Below are 27142 nucleotides of genomic sequence, written 5' to 3'. Positions count from 1 at the left end.
CGGAGTAAATCTGCATCAACCTCAAGGGGGGAAAAAAAGCAGTGAAATGAGAGATCTTTTCTAGATACTGCTCAGCTACACCCCCACTTCTGATACAACTTGAGGCTCTTGAGCGTGTTGGTGAAGGAAAAGACCCAGACAAGGAGGCACAGGCACAGAGAAGTGGTTTGCCCAGGATGTGGGGTGGTTTGAGTGGTGACAAACCAGGCGTGGCCAGCAGAGCCTCCAGCGAGGCACCCCAGTGAGCTCTGAATTACAGGAACCAGGTTTGTTTTTCCAGAAAGGCCACAAAAAGTCACGTGAGAAAATGTCAAATGTGAAGGGACAGCAGTGAGCGAGAACGAAAGAGCTTTGTGGTGAAAGGAGCAGTCTGGGGGAGCCAACACATCACCACCAAAACCACCCATCTCTCTCTCCCCAGACATCATCAGATGCGATATTGGGAAGGAATTCCACCCTTTGAGGGTGGGCAGGCCCTGGCACAGGGTGCCCAGAGAAACTGTGGTTGTCCCTGGATGGATCCCTGGAAGTGTCCAAGGCCAGGCTGGATGGGGATTGGAGCCACCTGGGATAGTGGAAGGTTGGAATTACCTCATCTTTGAGGCAATTCCAATCTCTTCTTGATTACAATCAAGAGAAGGGTTGGTTTCTGATGAAAGGGACAAGGATTGGGGTCTTTTTCCTCTCCCTTTGCTAAGCATCCAGCTGATCTGATCCCATTGGAATTTGGTCGGGAATTTGAGTCCAGCAAGGACACTTTGGCATAAAGAGGATGTTAAAGTCTCCAGACTTCTGCTGTTCACATCACCCTCAAATCAAGAGCCTGGTGCCTGCCCAGCAGCCTCAGGGAGGCAAGAGCTGCTCTCCTTGGACCCAGGGCCATCTTTGGCACAGGCAGCATGATCTGAACAACCATCCAGACTCTGCTTGCTGGTGAGTGGCACTGATTTTTGTCACCCAAAAGTCAACCTTGACTTTCCAGCCAGCTTCAGGAGAGCTCACAAGGAAGTTGATTCAGGTTCTAGGAGTCACAGGCTGCAAGTGCACACTTCAAACAAAGCCTCAGTTGTTTCATTTTTTGTTCCATAATTCTTCCTGCAAAAGGGCCTCATTTGACTTCACTGAAGTCAATGGACTCTCAAGTGCTTGCTGACATCATCTGCAAATAAGTGTCTGCCAAATAAAGGCTCAGAACTGCATGTCAAGTGGAAATTATGGGTCCAGACCAGTTCACCAGCTTTGCTTTTAACACCTCACTGTAGACACGGCACAAAGGAAAAAAAAAATTGACTAATATTCAAGGTTGAGATGAGTACAAAGAGAAGCAACCAAAAAAACAATTAAAACCTCTAGCCATGGACAAGAAGCTGCTGGTTATACCCTTGAAATCCCACTCTGAAGCTTGGCCACATTTCTTCTGGAAACAACCTGGAGAAAAAGCTTAAATCTGCAACCAAACACTCCTCAATCCAAGTTTCTTTTCCCAGAGGAGCACATGAAACAGTGAACAAAAATCACAGATCAGCTTCACAGCCAACAAAGAAGAGTCATTTTAGTTTTCAGCTTTGCTAATCAATTTTGTTAATAAGACATGTCAGCACCACAGAGGTTCCCAAACCCTAAAACCACAAGCATTCCTGGAACTCAAGCACTTTGGATCCCCACCCAGACCTCACAGGCAGCAGAGTCCTCCCCAAAACAACAAGCTGGCAGATGACTGAAATGTCTTGTGACCAACGCCAGGAAAGCCACACCTCACAGATTTCAAGTTGTTCCCTTCCCTGCTGACCATTATTGCAGAGAGGGGCATTTGGCAAGGGCCTGGAAGAACAGGACAGAGGAGAATGGCTTTAAACTGACAGAGGGCAGGGTTAGGATGGGATATTGGGAAGGAATTCCTGGCTGTGAGGGTGGGGAAGCCCTGGAGGGGTGGAGGGTGCCCAGAGAAGCTGTGACTGGCCCTGGATCCCTGGAAGTGTCCAAGGCCAGGCTGGATGGGGCTTGGAGCAACCTGGGGCAGTGGAAGGTGGAATTAGGTGGTCTTTAAGGTCCTTCCCAACCCAACCGATTCTATGATCTACTCCCAGACCAGTTCCTTCCCCAGATTCCCCCTCTTCCTCTTCCACCTTTCTCAAGTACCATCACCACAAACTCATCACCACAAACTAATCCTGCTCCTTCCTATTCCTTCATTTAATTAATTTACTCCCACTGGGGCCAGGTTTCCTTCTTACCTAGTTAATTTTTGTGGTCATTTTGGAACCACAAGCATCCTTGAGGCACTTCCACAAAGTCTTTTATGAGTGACAGAAAAAAACCTTCAACTTGGATAGGAAAAAAAGAAAGGATGATAAAAAGCTTTTTCCATTGGCCCCTGCCCTCTCCCAGTGCATCCAGCCACCCAGTAAGGACACACTGCAAAGTTGCTCTCCAACGTTTTCTGCTCTGTCACAGCCTAACTGTGCTTGGATCTATTCCAGGACACCTGGGAATTCATGAGAGAGGCTGGAAAAGCAGAGCTGGTGAAGTAGGAGACTGGCAAATTCTACCCCAAATGGAAAGTAAACCACTGGAGTCCAACTGAAGGGCAGCGAGGTCACATTCACTTTCCTCTGAGTGAGGAAAATCAAGGCTCCTCTGGAAAAGGGCCACAATTTTTCACTATTCTGTCAAAATCAAAGAGAGAACTTCTGACATGGAGGCTCCCACAAGTCAAACTTCTATGATGTCAATGCCATTTCACTTTTCTCATTTTCTCTCCTCAAAATTCACACTCATGGTTCCATTTATGGTAAAGGTCTAAATGTCTGAGTAAAGAGAGACACAATTAATTAACCTGGGATTAACAGGATCACAGGTTCCCACTGCCTCTTTGGAAAAAGGAGTTATATAATTCAATTGTAAAAGTCTAGCTGTAACAACAACTACACAGCTGAGAGGAAGAACATTTGTTTAGGAAAACAAGCAGAAAAACCACCTCAATTTTTTTCCTCTTCTTGGAGAGAATTCAGAAAATGTTTACACAGCATCAAGGTACAATAATCTCCAGCAATAGCTGTAAGACTGTTTCAGTCACAAGCCCAAAATCTGGCACCACAGCAGCTGCTGTGCAAAAAATTAACTGTATCCCAGTCAAAACCAGTACAAGGAACTCACAGAAAGAGTCTTGAAAGGCTTTCCCATATGGGTGAAACCAGGAGATGATTGAGCATATTCAAACCAGACAAGATTTTATGAGAGTGGCTGCACCTTAAGAGTGGAGGAGCATTGCTGTACCCAGGTATTCAGGGGGAAGAAATCCCTGTAAAAACACATGGCTGGCTCTACGAGACCAAAAATTCCTCCTTGTCCCCTCTTCTTCCCCCTTTCTCCAGCTGCAGCTCAGTTCAGAGCTGGCTGTTCAGAGCCCAAAGCCACGTTTTGCAGATGCTCTGCAGGAAAAACCTTTGACACCTCTAAAGCTTTACAAATCCCAGGGCACGTTAATCACCCAGTCTGAGCCCATAATCCCAGCCCAGGCCCCACAGTCAATGGGTTTTGCAGACTCTCCCCCACAGGCATTCTGCCTGTCTCAGGACTACACCACAAATTCAGCATCAGTCAAACATCCTGACAATATTTAGGGTGCACCACAAGATTAGGCTCTAACCCTGCGGCTTTTTGGGGTCTCCAGGACTTGGGAACTCCCATCCTTCAAAGCAGCTTTGCTGAAATAAGGAACCTTTTTGATACAGAGCAAGCTGGTTCATCCTAACCTTTCTAGGAGAGTGTGGAAATCAAAGAAGCAAATTCTTGGCAGGTTGATCCCAGTTCCTGAGGCTGGAGCACCTCTCTGCTCCTTGCAGTCCTCCACAGGATCCTGCCCTGTCTAAGAGAGGTCTTTCTCCTTCATGAAGGCCAAAAGATGCTATTCCCAGTTAAAACCAGTAACACTCTGCCAAGTCTGGTCTGAAGGCACCACACAAAGCAAATGCAATTCCTTCCTGGCTCAGCTGTCACAGTTTCCCTGGACAATCATCCACCTCACAGCCTCCATGTAAAGTGAAGGGCTCATAGGTGAATTTTAAAAGATGTTTAAGTGATGTGGAAAAACCCTAAAACAAAGCCTGGTTTTGCTTTCATTTCCAAGCATCATGGGGAAAAAAATAGAATCGTAGAATAGTTTGGGTTGAAAGGGACCTTAAAAGATCATCTAGCCCAGATCCCTCTAATGAGGGGGGCACCCTCAGGAGCAATAAGGAAAAAGCACATTGATATTTAATGGAATGACTGGATTTCCCTGCATTTAGCCCATCAAATCAACATGATTGGACACATCCATTCATGGGGACTCAGCTCTGAGTCACTGGTCACATCCAATCCTTCAGTGCCCAGCCTTAAATCAAACAACCTTGAAAGAGCCCCTCTCCCTCAAAAGCTCCTGTGCCTTCAGGCCTATGGTCTGAAACCCTCACAAATTGAAAAACACACGGAGAAGGGCAAATGAAGCCATCCTCTAATAGCAGATTGCAGCAAAGCAAGCAATTTCTGTGACCAGTGACCTCTGGCCATTTGGGAATCAGCCCTGACAAAGTCCCAGCTCCAAAGCCCGTGGCTTAGATCATCTGTTCAGGTCATTTCACAGCTCTGGCCAAGCGGGAATTACAAGAGCATTTCACCAGAGAGTGAATTAATACACGCAGCCCAGACACAGCACTGCAATTCATTATGCTGATGGATCACAGCTCCTCACTTATCTCTGCACAAAAGGACCCCAAAAAGCCATCAGAAGCCTCAGCTGGAGGTCATGTGATGCATTTAACCAAATGGACTATCTGGAATCATACACATTTCACTTGAAGGGCATAAATCCTGACAGGGACTGCCCAATTCATAGGAAGGGGTTGATATATCATTTATAGATCTGCAGCTACATGAGCAGCAGCAGATAAAGGCAGGGAGAGGCTTTATTGGATATTTCTCCTCCCACATCCTCACAGTTCAGATAACTTGCAATTAAGAAGAGGATTAGGAGATTTGTGATGGAAAGAAAGACCATGTTTGATAGCTCAGCCCAGCCAGTCAATAAAAGTGGCTTCTTTTTACTGGATAGATTCAAAAATTATCATTGCTATTTCCTTTCGGAGGAAATCTTTGTCCCCTCTCCCACCCAGGGTGATTTTCAGGGTGGGATATTTGCTGTGTACAAACAACAGGGGTTTGGAAGCAATAATAATAATAATGAAAAAAAAATGCTTCCATGCACCAACTTCATAATATCCTTGGTTGAATATGTGATGAACAAGCTGTGGTTAGATGAGAAATTAAATTCCTTCCTCACACCAGCTACAGAGATTATAATGATCTGAATCTCAGCAAGACTATTTCTCCTTCTTCATGTGTCTTTCATTTAAAAAAAAAAATTTAAAATAGTAAAAGGAGATCTTGCCATTAAAGCTGAGGACCCACAATAGAAAAAAAGGAATTTTGCAAATGTTCAAAATTTTAAAAGGAGATCAGAGTATATTGGTTGTGTGCCTCCAGCCCCTCTCTTCATTCTCAAAGGTCAGAGAAAAGCAAAGGATAATGACAATTCCAGCAAGCTGCCTCACAAAAAAACCCTAGAACTCAGGTATCCAATTAAAATTCTCATTTTCATGTAATTTTTTAATGTGGAGTAGGAAGCTTGATGCACATACAATTGAAGGACAAAGAGAGGAATCATTAAAATTGTGGCTGTTGAGGTGCAGCACAATTCAGACAACAAACATTCACAGGCATCAAGATACCATGGAAGCAAGGTTGGGTTGTGATCCAAATTTGGATGAAAGCCTTATATTCTGGGGAGTTTGATGTTTGAACAAGAAAGCAGATAACACAGCCTGCAGCTCATTTTAGGCTTTCTTCTCTTACTCCTGCTGCTGTCTCCATCTCTCTTTTACCCAAGTGGAAGTTGAGGCCTCACAAAGATTTTAAAAAGACCAGCTCAGACTGGACACATTTTTCAGCCTGGATCAGCTTAAACACAATGAATTCCTTTCCAGCACTAGCAAAAACCAATGGAAATTCCAAGCAGACTTGGAAAGCTCTGCCACTGATATTTTCTGGTAACACAAGCAGAGGCAGATTTCACTGGATAATTCATGGCAACTTTTCTGTAAATTTTTAGCTAAGAGCTACAACGTTCTGCTGGCTTGAAGTGGTCACCAGACCAAGCTGAAAGCAGAGGGAAAACAGCACCAACATTCCTACTCTGCAAAAGGAAATTAGTTTTTAGGCAGCACAAACTCAAGGCGTGACTTTCCAACTCACAGGGGAGCTCCTGGCCAAGCTGCACCACCAACAATGGCTGCAATTCACAACCAGGAGCAGTTCTGGCATGGAATCTGCCATACAGCCTTGTTTGCTCCTTCACAGCTGCTTTTCCAAGAGGAAAAGCACTCCAGAGCCAAGAAGATCCCTGGTTATAGGCTTAAAAAAAGAACAGAGGAGCCAAGTGATAGGAGAGCGAAATTAAGCATTCAAAAGGCAACCAAAGGGTCCCCTGGGAGCACTTCCAGATGAAACAGGATTTAAAGAAGGAAAAAAAAAAAACCAAATGTAACTTGTAAGCACACTGTAAAAAACCATCCCAGGCAATATGGGAGTACAGGAGAACGGTAAAAAAAAAAATCCTTACTCAGATGATGTAACAGGGTTGTTTTGACAGCAATATTTTCACACTTTTCCTATCAACACATCACAAGACCTCATCTCCCAGCCCAGAAGAAGAGGGGAGGTGCAAGTCAAGCCTGGATGCCCTCTGGCAGAGCTTCTACAATCTATATTTATCCAGAGGAGGGAAGAGTCACCTCCAACAGCTTTCCCATTCACCCCCAGCTTGCTCTCACCTTTTGTTGCCTTTCATTGAACCCCAGAAGGGTTTGGGTTGGAAGGGACCTTCAAGATCATCCAGTGCCACCCTTGCCATGGCAGGGCCACCTTCCACTGCCCCAGGCTGCTCCAAGCCCTGTCCAGCCTGGCCTTGGACACTTCCAGGAATCCAGGGCCAGCCACAGCTGCTCTGGGCACCCTTTTACCTTACCTACAAACTCATTGTCACACACAAGAACAGAATCATAAAGTTGTAAAAGACCTCCAAGATCACCAAGTCCCTTCTGGGACCAAATATCACCATGCCCACTGAAACCACACCACAAAGGCAGAGATGCTGCAGAAACACAAGACTTACATGTCCAGCCAAGGGTGCTGCAAGCACCAGCAGGACATAGAGCTAGGAGTAAAAAACCACAAGGAAAATATTTCCCTTTACCACAATGTAAACAGATTTGGGCACCTTCAATCCCCTGCAGCACCATGACCAACCTCACTGTGTCCATCTCTACATCAACCATATGGCGAGGGCCTCCTGCCACGGTCAACAACTCCCATCAAACATCCAAGACAATAAATAAGGAAAAAACCCAAATATTTCATACTTTCAACCAAGAGCTACAAACCAACATGGGAGGGAAGAGGTGGCAGCCAGCTGCTGTCCCCTGCTCACCTTGGTGGTGTCATCATGTGACCGCTGGTACCGTTTCCAGCGGCAGCCGTAGATCCCGGTCAGACAGGACAGACATAGCTGGGGCTCGTAGTACTGCAGGGGTTGGTGTTTAACCATGCTCCTTCCAGCCCCTCTAGAGCCAGCCACCACTAATCCATCAGCTCCTGGGAGAGCCCTGGGGCAAAGCAGAGAAAACAAAAAAAAAAAGAAATTAAAATCCCGAGCGATATTTCAATACATTAACAAGCAATTTAATAATTAACTGTGTCCTCTGGCTACTGAGAGCAGGGATGAGAATCAGATCTGTTCCCAGCCCTGCCAACATCTCCCACTCGTTACTGAGCAAGACCAAGAAGTTTAATTAGTTTGCAAGTTTGGTTTCCTCCTGCAGCTTCTCCCACACCACCAAAAGCAAATGTGTTCACAGGAGTTATCAGTAGGGAAAGCCACGTGAGGACAAAAGCAGGAGGAGGAGGATCTGCAGCCCAGGTGACTGGGTTCCTATGAATGACTGAAGTGTAAAGAGACAGAGCTGCTGCAAGAACCACCTGAAAATCAATTCAGAGACCTCCCCAAAGCTGAAGCTGAGCCAAGTTAAAGCAGTTTCACGTCAGCATCCCATGGAGCCTGCAAAACAGTCCGAGATGAGGAATGAACACTTCCATGCCTCCTGCAGAAAGGGCATCACAGAATCAGGAACTATCCTGAGCTGGAAGGGATCCAGCAAGGACCAAACCTCTGGACAACCCCCAGAATATGGAATACAGAGGGTGTATACAAAAAATGTATACTATAGATATCACCCTCTCCCTTTATAAACCTCTCAAGCACTCACAGGATGCAGAGCTGGATGCTGTGCTTGGTCCCACACCACAGGTTTCCTACAGCTTTCTGCAGGACAGGTGTGCACCCACAGCCCCACACTGCTGCTGTGTGCATCACCAGAGGGCTGGCAGTGGAGTTTGACAGCAGCTGAGCTTGCCCCCCTTTCCTGAGAGTGCAGGGTTGTGTGCAGGGTGTGTAAAATCCCACCCTCTCCAGGGGAAACTCTTTGCTTTCTTACATGTGGGATTCCCAGGGCTCAGGTCTTGGGCAAAGCTGTGACAGCTTAGCAGTAACATCCTCACTGGCATCAGCAAAGCATGCCTGGGCTTGGGGAGATAAACCAGCCACCTAAAAGCTTTTCCCTGACACATCCCATGAAGGAAGCCTCCAAAAGCAGGGCTGACTGTATTTTTCACTCCAGCCGATGCACCAGGGGATGCTGCAGGCAGTGCAGACACAGTGCTGGAGTCTGGAAATGTCAGCAGGGACACAGGCAGCTCACCCCTCCCAGCTCCTGTCTGTCTGTGTCCATGCACACTACATGCTGACAGCCCAGGACAGCCCTGCCCTGACACTTTAATCAGGACTCAGCATCCCAGAGGCAGGAGGTTATTGTGGCTCCAGACCCAGCAGCCTGTCACCAGGCTGTGCCCACAGCCCTGTGCCTTCCTATCCCCCAGACACAGAGACAGCTTTGTGCTTTCAGCAGAGCTCCCCGTGCTGCTCAGGGCGCTGACACGAGGTGGGCACAACCCACACATCCATGTGTGGCCAGCCCAGCTCCCCACGTGGCTCTGCCCGTCCCCTGGGGGGTGACAAGCAGGACAGAGGCACAGGCACAGCCAGCCTGACACGAGAGCTGTTTGCTGCTCACGTCCCCCCCGTGCTGCTGTGCCACCTCCATGGCCTCGTGTCGAGGTCACCTCCCCGTGCCCGTGTTTCACCTCTCCTCTTGCTATTTATAAAGCTGAGCATTAGTCACTGCTCAAGCTGCCTCCCATCTTCAGCTTCGAGACCATCCCCAGGAAATGAGCCTCCCCCTCTGCCTTCTCACAAAACCTGTCACAATGGGACAGAGGCACTGAGGATGTGCAGAACTGGAGACGCTGTTTAAAGATCTTGGGCTAAACCACCCTCTCTGCCCTGAAGATTACAAGTGTAGAGTGATGTACAAGATGCTGAGGGATCTGTGCAAGATGTAAAAATCATTCACAGCCTATTAACAACTCCCCAGCCAAAGCCCTTATTCCCACTCTGAAAACCTAGAAGGCTGTAGTTGTTCCAAGTAATGCTGTACTAATTCCTCTCCAAAGGACAGCATCTCCTGGTTTCCACCTCTTCCTGCTGCAGTCATGCAAGGCAGGAGGGCAGACAGGCCAGCTCCATCCACAAAAGCTTTCACTGGGTATTTCATTTGATCACTTTGATAGGAGAGAAATCCTTCCCTGGGAGGGTGGGCAGGCCCTGGCACAGGGTGCCCAGAGGAGCTGTGGCTGTCGTTGGATCCCTGACAGTGCCCAAGGGAAAAGACAGATGAAAAGGCTCTGTAAGACACCAAGTGAAGCTCCCACCCTGGTTCCTCTCACTGCAAGGGCAGGCACTGTGGGAGCCCAGAATTCCAGGCTGCTCTCCACAAAAACTCAGGAAAAGCACAGTGACAAAAAAAATCTAAGATGAGTTTTAACAATTCCACTCCTAAATACAGTGTAACTGCATGAGGCACAACCAACAAGCCTAAAATCACTCCTTCTTCTCCATGAGCATCACAACCAGATCCATCAAAGCCCGAAACAGGTGGGAAAGACAAAACCCAGCAGCCACCCTCCCCTTCATGCAGGCGGACACCTGAGCAGTAACAGGAGCTGCAGGGAGAGCAACCACACTGATACCATCTGCCCAGAGAGCCTGGCTTGGCCAAGAGCATGGGCTCAATACTTACTGCTCCTGCTTGCAGAAAGGGAGTCAAGGGAGCAGCAGAAAGTGTGCAGCACCTCCCAATCACTGTTCCCATGACACCTCCAGCTGCCGAGGTGGAGAGAGCAGCCTATGAATGATTCAGCCCACTGCTGGTTAGCATTACATACAGAAATGAAAACAGGAAGCAAGACAACAGGCATTAATTATTCAAATCCAGCAACGTGCACCAGGAGGGGGGGAGGTGGGGGGGGTGGAAGAAATAAAATAGAAAACACAAACCCACTCATGCTCTCAACCTTGACTTTCAAGATGCATCATCTGCCAATGGCTGTGAGCTTCTCAGAGCTGAATAACCAGCTCACTTGTCCAAAAAGGGGGAGCAGGGTAGATTCCATCTAGAAATACAATGGGAGTCTTTTCCAAAGGCTCCAGGATGCCTAATTAGCACACACTGCACTTCTGAGATACTGAAGTGGAGGTATTGGTTACACATTATTCCTTTCCAAACAGCTTTGGAGGGGAAAAAAAAAAAAGAAGGGAGAATTGGAGTTGCACATTTAAAAGTGAAGCTCTCTGGGGAGATCTGGCCTAAAAATTTTTGATTTTTGTCTCTCTGGGTAAACTACTCCATCCCTGTAGTCTCAGGGCAATATTCAGAAACATGGACAGGAGAGGGAAGGCAGCAATCAAGACCAATCACTAAAGCATCTCAGTGCCCTCATTTTAGTGAGGGGAAGAGCAACAGCACAAGTCCTGAAGTGCTCTGATTACATAGTGGGGATGCAGCTCCAGAGGAGCAGGTTTAACAGCCTTTCCCAAGGCTTGCTGCAGCCCAAGCCCTCCCCTTTGATCCCCCTTCAAGGAGACTGAGGGGAGACCTCACTGCAGGTACAACTTCCCCGTGAGGGGAAGAGGAAGGGCAGGCACTGATCTCTGCTCTCTGAGACAGGACCCAGAGAACACCTGGAGCTGTGCCAGGGCAGGTTTAGGTTGGATTTAGGAAAAGGTTCTTCCCCCAGAGGTGCTGGGCACTGCCCAGGCTCCCCAGGGAATAGGCACAGCCCCCACAGAGCTCTAGGAGCTCCCAGAGATACACAGGGTGGGATTTGGGGGGTGTGTGCAGGGCCAGGGGTTGGAATTCATGACCCCTGTGGGTCCCTTCCAGCTCAGGATATTTTGTGGTTTTTAAAAGCCAAGCAGCTCTGCTGCCCTTCCAGCCACAGCACAGAGAGCCCTGCTCTGAACACCCACCATGGATTGCTCAGGAGGCTTTGGATCAGCACACCCAAAAGAAAACCCAAAACACAGCCAAGGATGCTTCAATGGAGGCTTGTAAATAATGAAATCATGGAACTATTAAGGCTGGAGAAGCCCTCTAAGATCATGGAGTCCAACCATGAACCCAGCACTGCCAGGTCCACACCAGTCCATGGAATCCTGAAGTCTCAGGAGGCGTCAAGAGCAGAGCCCAGCATTTGGAGAGAGGCAGACACACATTTTTCTCCAACATCTCCACCACCCGTTCAGATGTGGAAGACACCTGTGGTCTCCTACAGCATCTCCAGCTGCCAAGGCATGTCTGGGAAGACCCATCCTATGGAAAACCTCAGCCTTCCACAACTTCCAGAGAGGCAAAACTGTGGGGAGAATGAGGGGAAAAAGCACGTGCTCCCCCCACATCTGGAGAGGTTCAAAACCAAAGCAAGCCCTGAGCACACAGGCTCCCATCTCCCAAAATTCAGGCCCAAGGAAACTCACCCCACTTGAAACAGAAATAAACATAAAAAATACAGGGGTATTTGAGGTTATTTTTTTTATGCTAACTCATTTTAAAAAGAGCTTTGGCAGATTCTGCTGATTTCCATATTAAAAGATGTGTTTTTCCTCTTGTTGACTCCTGGGATCACTGTTTATCAAGAATCTCTGCAAATTCAACATCTCTATCTCTACCAGAACTTATATCAATCTAATTATGTTTAAAACCTTGTTAAGCAAATAATTTCTTATGCCAATTAGGTGAGAACATGCCCGATAATCAATTAGCCCTATTGATATGCTTGTAAGGCTGCTTGTCAGCCGTTTCCCTAATTATACTGGAAAAGCCTGATTTTCCTTAAGTACTTTCTAAAAAATTAAGCTATTCCAGAGCAAACTCTACAGTTCTGTGCACAAAAAAAAAAAAACCAAAAACAAACCAAAAAAAAAAAAAAAAAAAAAAAAAAAAAAAAACCAAAAAAAAAAAAAAGTGGAAGAGAAATCTCTATGGCCCAGCCAGGGCTGAAATCATTATCTAAATTCTTGGGATTTGCATGCAATCTCCCTTGGTTTTCATACACGTTTTTTTTATTAATACACTGAACTCATCCAAGCCAAAGTAATGCAATTTCACTTTCTCCAACGTGGAAAATGGAAATGGAAGAGGGTCAATATCCCCATCTGTTTAATAACAAGCTATTACTGAGGGCTGTTTGCTCTGGCCACTCCCACGGGAGGAAATTGAGATGCACACACACACACGCTGAGCACCATTTTCCACATTTTGCTGGCACAAACCCAAAGCATCTCAGCTTGCAAGATCCAAGATTTCATTTCAAGGCAGGAATGGGACACCCCAAAGCCAGAAAACATCCTCAGGTGATTCATTTTGGGGGGTGGAGGATGCCCTGGCAACGACCCATCGGGGTTATTCTTCCCCACATATTGTTATTCCCCACTCTGGAAATCAGGTTGGGTCAGAGGTTTCCCACCCACTTTTTCCAGGCTGAAAACATTCATTTTCATACTGATAATACTGCACAAACAAAAGCAGCAGATATATCACAACTCCAGTCAGCATCTATTATTTTTTCCCCCCGGCAAACAAGCAAAAAAGATGAACTGCAGGAAAGTATCCTCTGCCATGTGCATATGGATATATGGAGTATTTTGGATGAGAGCTGAGGCAGGAAAGCACAACAGCCTTGTCCTTAAAGCTGAGTGCTGCTGCCTCAATGACAGAAAATAAGAGTGGGGGGAAAAACAAATTAAAAAACTGAGAGAAAGGTCTACAGGCCATGTGTTGGTCTGGCAGAGCACTCAGGAGGGGAACCCCCTGAGATCCCAAATATCCATGGCTACATCCCAACCCAGGGAGAGCCTGCAGAGCCACTTGGAGTCCCCAAAGTGGCAAGGGATGACCCAAACAGATACATCCCAAATAGGATCTGGCTGATGTGGAGCCCCTGTGGGTCTGACCTGTTGTTTATTTTTCTTAAATGTTTTCTACAAAAAAAAAAAAAAAAAAAAAAAAAAATACAGCTTTGAAACTAGGGCAGCGTGTAGTTCGAGGGTTGTGCACTTCCAGTTAATGAAAATTCAGACTTCAAAAGATAAATACTTCAAAGGGATTACAAAAGAAAAACTTAGACTTTAATCTCCCTAAATAAATAAGCACAGGACGGACTAACGCCCTCTGCTACAGAGCTTCTTAATTTTTTCCACAAAGTGAGGCAGGACTGGGTGCCTGGAACTTTGAAAGGGTGGAAGAAGAGGAACAGGGCACAGGAAAAACCTGTATAAACTTCTGGTAGAGCAGTAATTAAACACAATCTCTGCTTTCTGCACCAACCTTGCAGGTCAAGGTGTTGGCACAGCTCTGAAAACCCAAAATCTGCTGCAGATCCAAAAATATCAGGTGAGTCCATGAGCAGGTTATGAAGTTAACTCCAAGCAGCACAGGTGGGACATGAGGAAAATCATGGGACACTTCAGGTCCCCTCTGCCAAAGAATTTCTGACCTCCTGATAATAAAAAGAGCTTCATCTTTTGGGGGCTGGTGGAGAGATGGGCAACAATTTGCGAATTTCTCATCTCTTTAATTCTAATAAGGCTCTTGGCTTTTAGAAGCAGCAAAGAGAAATGTGAAGCAGCCCAAAGTGCATGAAATCACATTTTTGGCAGAGAAAGTCAAACCTTTCCACCTCTTCGGGTCCATGTCAGGTGGAATCCCCTTGGGACAGCATTCCAGAAACACTGAGAGCAGCACAAGAAGCCAGGGTTCAACAGCTAAAAATCTAAAATAGCACCTAAGGTGAGGTGAGACACCACCAGGAGCCTGACAGGGCTGTTGATCTTGGCAGAAGACAGGGAAGGGGAGGGAATCCGAGCCACAAACCCAAAGGGACAGGCAGGAAAGCACCAAACTGGGAGAAGAGGGATGGGAAGAGAGTGTCTTGAGGAAGAGAACCCATGTTCAGCCTCTGCTGTCTCAAGAGCTTCAGACAGAGAATGTCCTGTGATGTTGGTATGCTCTGGGTGATGTCAACACATCAGCAGGGCACAACAGAGAAGCCCAGGTGAGAAAAAGACAGGAAAACATACACACCCTGACAAGCAGCTTCCTCTTCAGACAAGCATTCCTCCCTCTCCTGCTTTTCCCTTTACAAACACAGCCCCAAAGAGTTGTCCAGGGATGGTGCCAGAAGCTGGAGCAGGGGCTTGTCCCACACATTCCCTGCTGAAAACCTGGCTCCTGCCAGCAGGGAAAGAAAACTGCACCAACAACCCCAGGAAGGCTCATCTGAGAGGGAGCCAAGGGCCTCCACACCAACTGCAGGCACTGGAATGGAAACAGTAAGGAAAGAAAAAAAAGGAAAACAAACCCAGCAAGACTCATTTTCCAATCAATACCCTGCACATCTGCTGTGCAACTGCTACCCAGAGAATTAGGCATGAATGTTTCTGGCTTAATGAGAGGTGGAAAGTCCTAGTTAAATGGATTACAAGCTCTTTATTTCCTATGATTGATTCCTTCCATACGGCTGCAGGAGACATTACTCACGAAAATAAATGTTCTCAAGTAGCAAAAGAGCTAAATAAATAAAGAAAAAAAAACTTGCTTTGCCTTCCTGAGCAAGCTGGGATAGTGGAAGGTGTCCCTGCCCATGGCAGGGGGTGAAACTGGGTGGGCTTTGAGGTCCCTGAGGTAACTAATGAAGCTCAGAAGAGGTTCAAGAAGTAAAGTCAGCCTTTCATCACCTCCACTACAGCTTTGTGATGGCTTGAAAAACATGGAAACAAAAATTATATTGGGAAAATGAGATGTATGCATCCCCCATCCCCTCTTCCACCCCTGTGGCACACAAGAGATTTGATTTCTGCCAGAGGAAGGCTAACATCCACTTTATTCCTCTTCTGTTCCAAGGAAGCAGAGGTTTTACCTCATGTTCCTAAAGCCTGTTCATGTTCCTAAAGCCTCCTTCCAGTTATTACTGTCTTTTTTTTTTCCAGTTCTGTACAAATCAGTCTCTGCTCAATGCAAGGAGACAGACAGGAGAGCTTCCTTGTCTTGAGGGAAAGGAAAATTGCATCCAAAGAAACAAATGGGTAACAGGAGACAGGTTACAACCCCAGCCCCATTCCAGAGTTACGCAGCTCAGGTAAATGCCTGTCCTGACTGGGATTCCTGTGTTCTGCCAAAAGCTGGTGTTGATCTTTAGGAAGATGTGAATAAGGGCAAAAGGATTTCACTCTGTTTGCTGCAATATAAATCTTTCAGGAGAAAGGAATTTTCTCAATTGACCTGGCAAAGAGTTGCATCAGTCTTAAATGCTCCTAGCTTTCCAAAAAGCATCTCCAAATGTGGGCTAAGGTCACCCTGACACAGGAGGGATGGGGACAGAGGGTGAGGTCAGGAAGGGACCCACCCTTCCGGCCACAAGGTCCCAGAGTTAGCAGAGGAGGCTCACAGACATTTCCAGCTCCTGCTTGGAGAGTCCTGCTCTAATAAAAACACAAAAACAAGGCTCCACCTGCCAGTTACATCAGCTCCTAGCTTGTTTTCCTTATGGAAAGGCCCAGTCATGAGGGATTCACAAACTCATTTAGTGATGCAAACCCAAGGCCTATTAGTCCAAGTGCTTTCAGTCATTTTTGAGACCTTTTAATAGGATGAGCATTGATTTTCTGAGCATTAACTCACTGTGTCCTGGTGCCCTTTTCCCAGCACCAGTGACACGCTTCCAGACTGGCACATTATCAGCACAGTGATGTTTTCAATATAATCAGGGTTAGAGTGAAACAGGGACACCTGCAGACATCTGTCTTCAAAGATGGTCAGGTTCTCTCACAGGCTGCCCAGAGAAGCTGTGGCTGCCTCAGTCTTGGAATTGTTCAAGCTTGGATGGGGCTTGGAACAGTATGGGATAGTGGAAAGTGTCCCTGTCCATGGCAGATGGTACCACTGGATGAGCTTTAAGGTCCCTCAAACCGTTCTGGGATTGATGTCAAAGGTATCCAAAAACCATTAGGAGTTAGGATGAGGCTGGGGGCTGGAGATGCTGGCACAAAGCTCTCTCCATCTGAGATTCCTCAAAACACTGCTCTCATCCAGGGCATTATTTATGGTCCCCAGAGAACATGATCTCAAGGCAAGACCCCCAAGGGTCCATTAACACATAGCAGCAGTTTGGTGGGAATTGCTCTCAGCCCAGAGCAGTTTATCCAAACATCTGGAGCAGTTAATCCCACAGGAGCCCAGAGGCCAGGATGCAACAGCATTTCTCTCTCCTTCTCTGCACCACTCTAAGCTTTCTAGGAAAAGGCCTAGGAAAAAGGACCAGTTGGAAGTTCTTTTTTTTTTTTTTTTTTTAAGTAGCTTTGTGACATCAGAGAAGAAAAAAAAAATACAGATATCCAAGAGATTTGGAACAGGGCAGGGTGCTCAGCAGCACACACTCCACACCAGCTATGCAAACATCCCTCAGTCAGTGAGACTGACCACAAGGACACATCCATTCACCACAGTGACCTTCCCTGTCCATCCCAAAAACACATCCGTGGCACCAGGACACTGCTCAGGGCAGATCTTCGAGCATCACACAAGCAAAGAATTCAATAAAAAGGCTTCCTGCACATGTTTTGATGAGCCAGCCCTAGGAGAAAAGTGCAATTTTCAAGGCTACACTTACTCAGAAGAAGAACCCCCTGCCCAGGTGGGGCGGGCATCTCCCACCTGGAACACAGACCAAAAAGCAGCCACATCCCAGGGAAGCAGAGAAGAGCTTTCCAGAGCACAGAACTCACAGAAAAGCTGTTATTATTGTTATTAGTCCCATACACATTTATTTAAGAGGTTCTCAGGAAAACTAGCCCGTGGAACTTGCACACAAACACAGCAGTTCCAGGATTAAATAGCTTTTATCCCACTTCCAGAAAGCCACTCTGGGTTTTCATCCCATCAGATTAAGATCCTGCCTTGAGAGCAGCTACTGTCTGGGTAGGAGACAAGCAGCTTTTCCTTCCACCAGCCAAAATATCTTTATTTCCAGCTTATTTTCCTACCAAAACACAGGGTGATTGCGTAAGTGCCTCTGTGTTCCTGTTCCTTGCTTTCTCCCACCTTTCCTTCCCTCCCCAGGCAGCGATTCCCTGGAGCTCCAGCCTCCTCCAGCCTGGCTGGAATGCTCTCCAAGAGTTGCTGCTGGGTGGGAAAAGATCAAATAAACCTCCCCCCAGAGGAAGGGCAGCTCTAGCCCCGGCTGCTGTCAAAGACTAATCAGCAAGTACAGCTGGAGAGGGGAAGGGATGGAAGTGGGAAGATTAAAGATTTGAAATAAGTCCCAAAGAAACCAGGCTGAGCTTGCTCTTGAGTCAATATTTTTGGGTTAAGTAGGAAAACATCGAGAGCTTTGAATAATTGACTTCACACTCAGTAATTTGCTGGTCAAGCCAGTTCCAATTTCCTGCCACTGATTTAAACAGAGTGAAAAGGTCTTGAAAAATACTGGATATTCATCAAATTAAGAGAAAGCACCCAAAAAATGATTGCTGCAAGTGAGAAATTTCAGCAGGAAATTTCAGGATGGGAAATGGAAATTTCAGCAAGAAATTTCAGGATGAGGCTTTATAAGCATTAGAAGCAAATAAAACAAAAAACCAAAACCAAACAAAACCAAACAAAAAACCCCATCAAACCAACAACCAACCAACAAAACAAACAAAAAACCACCAAGCAAACAAACCAACCCCCACTCAAACCCAAAAGAAACAAAAAAAGAACATTAGCAATAACCTTCTTTTTGCTAGAATGGTTCTTACACATAACTGAAAATCAATTTTAAAATTGCTGTTTCCGGGATGAGCACACCAGGGTTTAAAGCCACCAGTATCCAGACTGGATAAATCACAATTCCACAGGAAAAGAGCTGGCCAGGAAAGAAAGAAAATGAAAAGTAGAAAGGTGGAAGGGTTTTTTTCCTGAAAAAATGTTAATTTCCAGACAAGCAAAGTAGAACTGGGTGCAGAAAATAGGAGAAATCTTTTGCTGTATGAAAGCAGAAGGAAATGGCACAACAAATCACCAGGTGAATTTGTCATAGGGAAGGGGAAAAAAAAGGGAAATAATTGGGAAGGGGGGGGAGAGTCAAGTCTTTTTTGTTCCTAAATCTGGCAGTGCAGTTCTTTGTCCGTGTTTCAGGAATCATTTTCAACTGAAAAGAGGAATCCATGGAAGTTTTCAAGGACAAGGTGGACTTGGAGCAACCTGGTCCAGCTGAAGATACAAAAAGGAACTGGTTGGAACAAGGTGGTTCTAAGGTCTCTTCCAGCCCATCCTATTCCATGACGCTCTGGATCTGAACATTCCTTCTCTTTCACTGCAGCCAGTGCCAGGCCTCCAATTCCCACTGCATCCCTTGGCATGGGACCTTCCTGGTCTAGGTGAGGCATGGCCAGAACTTGAGCAGGTTTTTCTTCCGTCCTCCCCAGCCAAGACACAATTTAGAAACATCCCAGGTATCCTCACATCAAGATCAGGGTCCAAGATTGGGTTTTGTCTGGCTCAGGGCTCACGTGATTTCCTTGAATTTCTGTCAATCTCCAGGTTATTACCTCCAGCAGGTTCTCTGGGCTTATCAGCAATCTTTCACTAGTGTGCTTTTTTATTTCCCCTGCCCATCCCAGCTCTCCCTTAAGCTGGTTTAGAACAGTTATGTAAGAGTTCTCCAGGGTTACAAGGGGAACGAGGCACTTCCTTCCCTGACCTCAATCCTGGCATGATCAGCACCTCTGCCAGACTTTACCAACGCCAGCCTTACTGGAACTCCTCATTTCAGAGACAGAAACCAAACATTTCACCTTCCAAATTCAGGATATGAGGCATTAGGTCTCAGCATTTACCAAGGCAGGCTGTGATTGTTTCTCCTGAAAAGGCATCCCCTGAAGCAGAGTCTGCCTCTGCCCAGTGCAGCTCTTCAGAAGCTGAGAAGAAACAAATCCATGGATCCTCAAGGCAGCAAGAACCAGACCAATAAATCCTAAAGATGGATGAGACAGAAGATGCCACATTCATGGAAAAAAGTCATTTTATTCTCTGTACTAGCTAAGGGCAACTGAGTTAAACTGGGTGCCTTTCTTGGCTCTAAGCCCACAGGTGAGAGACATGAATTCAACTTTCCATGTTCTTCCTGTCCTTTCCAGATCAATAAAAAGCTGGAAAGGAATAAAAATAAATCCAGTGATTTTACTATTTTTTATCTCCAAGAGGGAGAAAACTATGCAACTGCTAGAAGACACATTTTCCAACCAATTCTTGATTTAATTTTGTGTATTTTTGTGAATTCTGTTGGAAATTACCTATAGTAAAGATAAATTAAAAATACTTTAAAGCCACCTAAAATATAAAAATACTAAAATAAAAATTTTAAAATAAAATAACACAGACTCAGACCCCTTGGCTCACACTCTTTTGATACAGAGTGGGGCTGTGCTGGTTCCTCCTCATCCTCCATCCAGTGCTTCTGGAGTCAGCCTGCACATCTTTTAACATCACACCAGGCTCTGGCAATCCACAGGATCCAGCTGCCAAGGTTAGTCCATCAGCTTGCTCTGAAGATAATTCCAGAGCTGACCTGAGCAGGTGGTTGGACTGCTGAGCTCCCTCCCAAGCTGAACTATTTATTCTGTGATTTTTTACAAGCAGGAATCACTTTCTTCAAGGAATGTAAGGAAGTGACTGGAAAGAGGACTAAGCAGGAATTTTGTATTTTACCCCTCTCCTTCCAGCAGAGAAGCTAAGCCTTTTTCCAAGTTTTCAAACAACCTGAGGGTTACAGCCCATATCTAAACTCCAACAGAGTGAGGCTGCTCAGGTTAGAAATCTCTTTTTTCCAGCAGAAACCCCTCAAGCCAGCAACTGGCCAAACTGCTGCAAGTCATCATCTTCTCCCTCTTTAATCCTGGCTATTCACTTCCAGCTTCTTAAGGAGTTTAACATATTCCAGCAAGCTGAGGGTTTGGGCCATGCTGCTTTCCAAGAAGGTTCATTTTTCTTCTGAGGAGCCTGGGAGACTTCAGTTCAATCTTCACCCCCCAGCTTGGCTCATCCTCAGCAGCACTTTAAAGAGGGTGAGAACATGTTCACTGAGCTAAAAACAAACACACTGTCCCAGTATTTCTAGTAAAATCCACTTGGATTCCAGGTATTCTCAAAAGGACTTTTTGCTGTTCAACCTTCTGCCGAGTCCTTGAGAACTTCAAGTTTTCTCTTTTTTTTTGGTGCCAGTTCATGCAGACTGACTAAAGCCCTAAAAAAACCTTTCCCATTTCTGTTTTGGCAGACAGCTGGGCTAAGTTTCTATTCCAGGGACATTACCCAAGTGCTTTCCTCACACACCACCCACACTTGGGTCCCCAAATCTGTTGGGCTTCACAAGCCCCAGCGGAGCGAGGACACGGAGGCGGCTCCATGTCTCGTCTCGCTCTCTCTCTGTCTCTCAAGAGGCTGTTTTACAGCTTAAGGACATTTCCTCCCCCACACCAGATCATCCTTGCCACCCAACACCTGTTCAACCCCCAGGTGTGAAGCCACAGCTCACCCTAGCTCCAGAGGTCTCTCCCTGCAACAGGTGGCTCAGGTTTTGTGGGGGCTGGAGCGTGATTCCTCTGAAATCTCTCCTTCAGCTCAGCGGAGGCATTTTAAACACCAGCTTCTGAATGTTCTCTCCTTAACTAAGGAGGCTGATCCCAGCCCCACATCCAGCCAACACCACAGAACAGCTGCGGGAGGTCACATCCCAAAGTCCCTGCACAGGGAGCTCCCTGCCATGAGCTGGAGAAAGCTCAACCAGCCCAGAGATCCCAGAATTCCAGCACAGGTGGGTGCCAGGAAAGAGTTACAGAGGAGGCCATGGAGATGCTCCAGGGGCTGCAGCTAGGCTGGCAAAGCTTACCTGGAGAGGAGAAGGCTCCAGGGAGAGCTCAGACCCCTTCCAGTGCCTAAAGGGGCTCCAGGAGAGCTGGAGAGGGACAGGACACAGGGAACAGTTCCTAGTGCCAGAAGGCAGGGATGGATGGGATATTGGGAAGGAATTCCTGGCTGTGTGGGTGGTGAAACACAGGGTGCCCAGAGCAGCTGTGGCTGCCCCTGGATCCCTGGAAGGGTCCAAGGCCAGGCTGGATGAGGCTTGGAGCAGCCTGGGACAGTGGAAGGTGTCCCTGCCTATGGCAGGGGTAGAATGGGATGATCTTTAAGCTCCCTTCCAACCTAAACCATTCCATGAATGTGTTTAGAGCTTCCAGCCTTGGTTTAGTCTCTCCACTCCACGAACCACAGGCTCCAGGTTGATCTCTGAGAGAGTTTCCAAAAAGAAAAGGCTGCTCAGCTTTCAGACAGGAACAGCCAGTGGTGATGCCAGGAAAACATTTTTGCTTTCTTCTGTAATAAGATCAAAAGAGCTGAGCTGACCCTCAGCTGAGAAACCCCAACCCTGTGGCAACAGCTTTCACCTCAGCTTCCCCAGCTCCTGTTCCCTGGTCAGAACAGGAACAGGACAAGATGCAGAGTAATGGGATTCTTTGTCAAGATAAGGAGAGAAGGGTGGAGATCCAGGATTATATTCATATTATTATTTATATTTTTTCATTATTACTATTTTTTAGAGGAGTGAGCTAAGTGGCTACAAACTTAAGTGTCTTGAAAGAGTATCTCTCATTTTCAGAGCTTCCTCCTGTTATTGACATCACTATAGAATGAGCAAAATACATAAAGAGCAACAACCTCAGAGCTTCAGATCCAAACCTGTGCCAAAATCCAGGGATATTACTGGAGGAAGGAGCAGAGCACAAAGGAGACAACAAATCACCAGAAGTGTTTCACTGCTGTCTCATATCATGTTGAAGAGCCAACCATGTCATCTCTTTTGCCCCAAAAGAACACCTAAACCATTTCACCACCTCAAAGAGCAAAAAATAAGAGCAGGTACAGGATCAGCTCCAGCAGAGCCAGTGCAAACACCCACCAGCCAATCCCAGCCAATTTTCATTTTTCATTTCATTTTTTAATTCACAGTCGTGCTTTGCAGCAGCTGTGGAGGCTGAAGCACTGCACTCCCCAAACCAGAGCTGTCAGCAGAGCAGCTTTTCTCCTCCTTTATGGGGCAAACACTCTCCCAAGGAGTTTCTCACTACTGAGCTCTTTATTTTTAGCTTGGCAGCCAGGAGTCATTTTCAGGAGCCATAAATTGTGTCCAGGATCATCCCCATTTTTGTATTCTGACAAGTCTGAATTTTTGCTTTCAGTTACAGTGCAGTTTATTAGTCCAAAGGATCTCCAGTTATTGCCTGGCAGGAGCTGAGCTGATACCCATTCATCATCCCCTTACTCACAAGACAAGATTGCACAAGGAAGCCAAAGTTCACATCGATTTCCTGCTAAAATCAGGTCCTAGAGACAGAAAAGGCTTCATGGTGTATTTTCATCTTGTGGGGCTTTGAAATTCTGCTCACGAGGTGGCCAAGGCTTCACCACACAGCAGCCCAAGAATTCTGCCTGTTGGCACCCACAGAGAGGAGATTCCAGATCCAGGCAGAGGATGGCAGGTTTAGGTCTAGATTTAGTTTAAGCCAGAGGATAAACTGGTTTACTTAAACCCCACCTGGAGGTGAAGAGCAGGTCAGCTACAGCACAGCCCAAGGAAAGCTCTTTATGGAGATGGGAATGTGGAGTGAAGGATAACCAGAGCTTTGCAGCACTCTGGTTTGACCACAGCATGATCCAGGGATTCCAGCCACATCCCACATTTCCAAAAACAACACTCAATTCACCCTTTGGGTCGATGAAAACAGAAATACACAGTGGAGGAGGAATATGACAGCCTAAAATCCAAGGGGAACAGCACAAGATCCGTGGGGTTAATGCAAACAGCAGGTACAGGAGGGAACAAAGAAACCAAAGGTGATTTCACTGCAGCTCCCAAATCTGCCCTCCAATAAAGTTCATCCAACTTAAAAGTAGGGTTTAACGCAAAAGTTAAGCCCAAAGATTTGATTTAACTTGAAACAGACTCAACCTTCTGTTTACTTCTACTCAGCCTTCTGACTGCCAAGCCTTGAACACACCAAAGCCCCAAGAAAAGAGATCAGACAGCAAAGGCAGGACGGGGAAAAGCTCAGCTCCCAAAAGATCATCCCTGTGCAGAGCCCTCTCAGAGCTGCTGACACTTTTTGGCAGCTGAAGGGAGCACAGTGGGAACAGGCATGACAATTCCTGCTCTTTGCACAAGCCTCAGACAGATCCAGGTAGCAGCTCCACCAGCACGAAGCAGACACAGCAGAAACAGCCTGAAATCTCCTTGGGAAAAGAGAGTTTTTGGCTGAAAACGTGGACTTGTTACAAAAAACACAAAGCAAAATCTCAGTGAAGTATTTAAAATACTTTTCAAATATGACTTTAAAAATGTAATGAAAGTGCATTAAAATAATGATTGTGTCACAGCAGTTCTGTCCCTTTTACCCATCCACCTGCCTTCAGACCACATAATTTGCTTTATTTCAGACTGACAATAATGCACATGAAGCCTCTGGAGGATTTAACCACAGAAGCCCAAATGAAAAATCACCTCCACAGATGGAGAAAGACCAGAATCGTGCAGCAGGTCTCTCTTGCCATCGCCCTCAGGAAAACCACCCAATCTCAGGATGTTACATTGACTTTTTTTTTTTTTTTTGCCAGATTACTGAAAAATCTGCCAGAGATGCTGAATCACACATGAATCATCATAGAATTGTTTGGGTTGGGAAGGATCTTAAAGCTCATCCAGCCCCACCCCTGCCTGGGCAGGGACACCTTCCACTGTCTCAGGTTGCTCCAAGCCCCAGTGTCCAACCTGGCCTTGGACACTTCCAGGGATCCAGGGACAGCCACAACTTTCCTGTCCCATCACATCAAAGCTCTTTTTTTCTCAGAGTACACAAAACCACACCAAAATCTTCCTTGCCTGCCCTGCAGCAACGCTTGGATGCTTCTCTGGTTGCCACAATCCTTTCTGTGCTCCATCTCTCCTCCCCCACCCAATCAGGACATTGCAAAACAGAAAAAAAAAAAAACCACACAAAAAAAAAAAAAAAAACCCATACAGAGAAGCACTGAAAAGAAATCTCACCATCCCAGTCTGCAGCACAGATGATTTCACCCCAATTACTCGCTCTTGTCATGCAAAATAAGAACTACAGGAAAAAATTCAACTCCTGATCCAGACAAAAATGAAGCAGCCAAAAATGAAGACGCTGCCCCAAGCATTTCTTTCAGAGTTTTACATGCTGGGATTGGTCTGTCAGCATGTGAGGAGTCTCCCAGAAGTGTTTTTGAAAGGAAGACTGTTATTAAAGACCAATTATACATCTGAATTTGAGCCTTCACCCTCTGATTCAGGGGAGCCCAAGGAACACAGGCACGCACAGGAACAAGGCACTTAAAACAGAAAAAAAAAAACAAAAACAAAAAAAGCAAAAAATGTCCAAGTTATGCAGAGAATCTGGGCAAAGAATGCAAATTCTGACCTACTTCTCCCTCCTGACTGGGAGAGGGCACGAGGCAGCTGCTACTGCTGCTCTGCAAGCCCAGGAGAGGAGCAGGAGCCCTGCCAAAACTGCTGCAGTCATGCCTCTTCTGGAAGGTGAAGGCCACCATCCTTCAGCAGCACCATCCTCCAGGGAGCTAGGAGGGCTGGAACCTTCCCCCCAAAAAAATCTTCCCTCCAAACCAAGTCCCCAAGGTGGGAAGGGGACAGGGACAAAGCCATGGACACACTGGGTTGATGCAGTGCCAGCTGGACACACATGGAAAGCCAAGGTCTCCATGAGGGCCATCCACTTGTCCAAGGGCCAGGGAAATTCCAGAGGGGAGGAAGCTTGGCTCAGCAGCCCCTCCAGCAGAGGAGGATTCCCAGTTTTATTGTCCAAACTCTCAGCCACACCTTCATGAACTGCCTGCTCAGGAGCCACTGACCTTCTGCACGAAAATCCTGTCCTCAGCTACTCCTCACCCCAGCAGGATGGAGCCCAGTCAGCCCAGTTCCTGATCCCAGCTGGAACCAGTGGCAAAATTCCCCCAGTGCCTTCCATCTCAGAAGGGTCAAGTTTTCTGTGCCCTCCTAAAACCAGAGTGATCTTCAGGAGCCACGAGAAGTCTTCCTCCCACTACAGAATCTTCTTCCAGGTGCCAAAAAACCCATCTGATCTCACACAGGATGGGAGCTGGCCAGGTTAACCCCCAGCTTAGGGCAGAGAGTCCAACATGTGTCACTGCAAAGAGTTTTTATCAAAGCACTGAGCTGTGGCAGCACAAGGTGACAATAAAAGCAGCCAAGAAGAGGAGCCATCAGTGTCACCCCAACCAGAGCTCCAGCTTATTTCATAGTCTTCCCCATCTTGGAACAGCCTGGATTAGTAGAAGGTGTCCCTGCCCATGCGAGGGGGTGGATGGAATAACATGGTCTTTAAGGTCCTTTCCAACCCAAATTACTACATGGCTCTAAAACTGTCCCCAGTGATGGATTTCCATAAAAAACACTTGAGTTTTCATCAGTGCTTAGCATGCAATTCCTATAATGTACCACACACACTCATCTAAGGTACAGGATCCAGCATCCCCCAAACCTCCTCTTGGCATAAATGAAATTCCAGATAGAGCCATAAAATCCTTGCTGCACTGGCTGGGAATTGCAATTTCAGTCCAAAGCCTGCTGCAAACTCAGATTATAGAGAAGGCTTTGTTCAGCCAGTCTCCTCCTTTTCCCTTAGGAAACCTGTATGTCAAAAGACCAATAAATGCTGGTAATTTATTATTTGGAAAGACAGAACTGAGATGTAAGCTGAGTTTATGTTTGAAGTCGTCACAGAGACCTGGGATGGCAAGTCAGAATTGTTGTTCTCTGTTTGTACACACATAAATACCCAGGGATGAAAGAATGTCAGGGAGAGAAGAATTATCAGCAACACAGGAGCATGGAGCAGAAAAATGTGGTTCAGATTTAAAGGCTGTTCAGGGATTGTACTGCTAGAAGATAAAAAAATCAATGAAAAAACTATAAGGAATAAGATCATTTCAATTTGCAGTCTGTTTATCAGCACTGATTAAGGAAAGATTTGATTTATCCTAAAGGAGAGCAGGTGAATCACTACAAGGCTTTAAAATTCTCCTCCACCACTCACAAGTGCCATACCCTGGGCTCTGGAAGCACGTGTGGTATAATTTTGATGTTTAAATATACAAGAAACACACAGACAGCATTTGGGTTTCTTCCAGCTTCCCAGACATCCAAGAAATCCTGCTCATCACCACCTATGAAGACACCCAAAGCACACCCTGCCAGGTGATTCCTCACTTCCCTCTCGCCTCTTCCCTAGTGTTTGGAGCATTCCAACACCTCCTGAATAACTCCCTTGTCCTCGCCTTTTTTGTACAGCTGCAGGCAGGGAAACTTTCTTCAGCTCCATGGGATGCAGACTACAAAAATATAATCTCACCCTCCAGAAAAAAAAAAAAAAAAAAAAGAGCTGGAATATTAAATAAAACATCTGATCTTTCCCACCAAAACCAGACTGTAAACAGCCTCAGGG

General features: G+C 46.3%; 1 protein-coding gene across 5 annotated transcripts in view; it reads right to left on the bottom strand.

Moving 5' to 3' along the window:
* The window catches only part of GDPD5 (glycerophosphodiester phosphodiesterase domain containing 5), a 102424-nt gene that overhangs the window by 51050 nt on the left and 24232 nt on the right, over nt 1–27142 (bottom strand). For 4 of the 5 annotated variants that reach the window (XM_038130777.1, XM_038130760.1, XM_038130769.1 and 1 more), the window contains exon 2: nt 7526–7700. In XM_038130777.1, the coding sequence (XP_037986705.1) occupies nt 7526–7642 (117 nt within the window). In that variant the 5' untranslated portion in view covers nt 7643–7700. Of the gene's footprint in view, nt 1–7525; nt 7701–10289; nt 10410–27142 lie in introns of those variants that run through there. The other variant, XM_038130793.1, reaches the window with a different exon arrangement.

Source organism: Motacilla alba, chromosome 1 (assembly GCF_015832195.1).
Source record: "Motacilla alba alba isolate MOTALB_02 chromosome 1, Motacilla_alba_V1.0_pri, whole genome shotgun sequence".
Classification (NCBI taxonomy): domain Eukaryota; kingdom Metazoa; phylum Chordata; class Aves; order Passeriformes; family Motacillidae; genus Motacilla; species Motacilla alba.
This window is presented reverse-complemented; position numbering and strand designations above follow the sequence as displayed.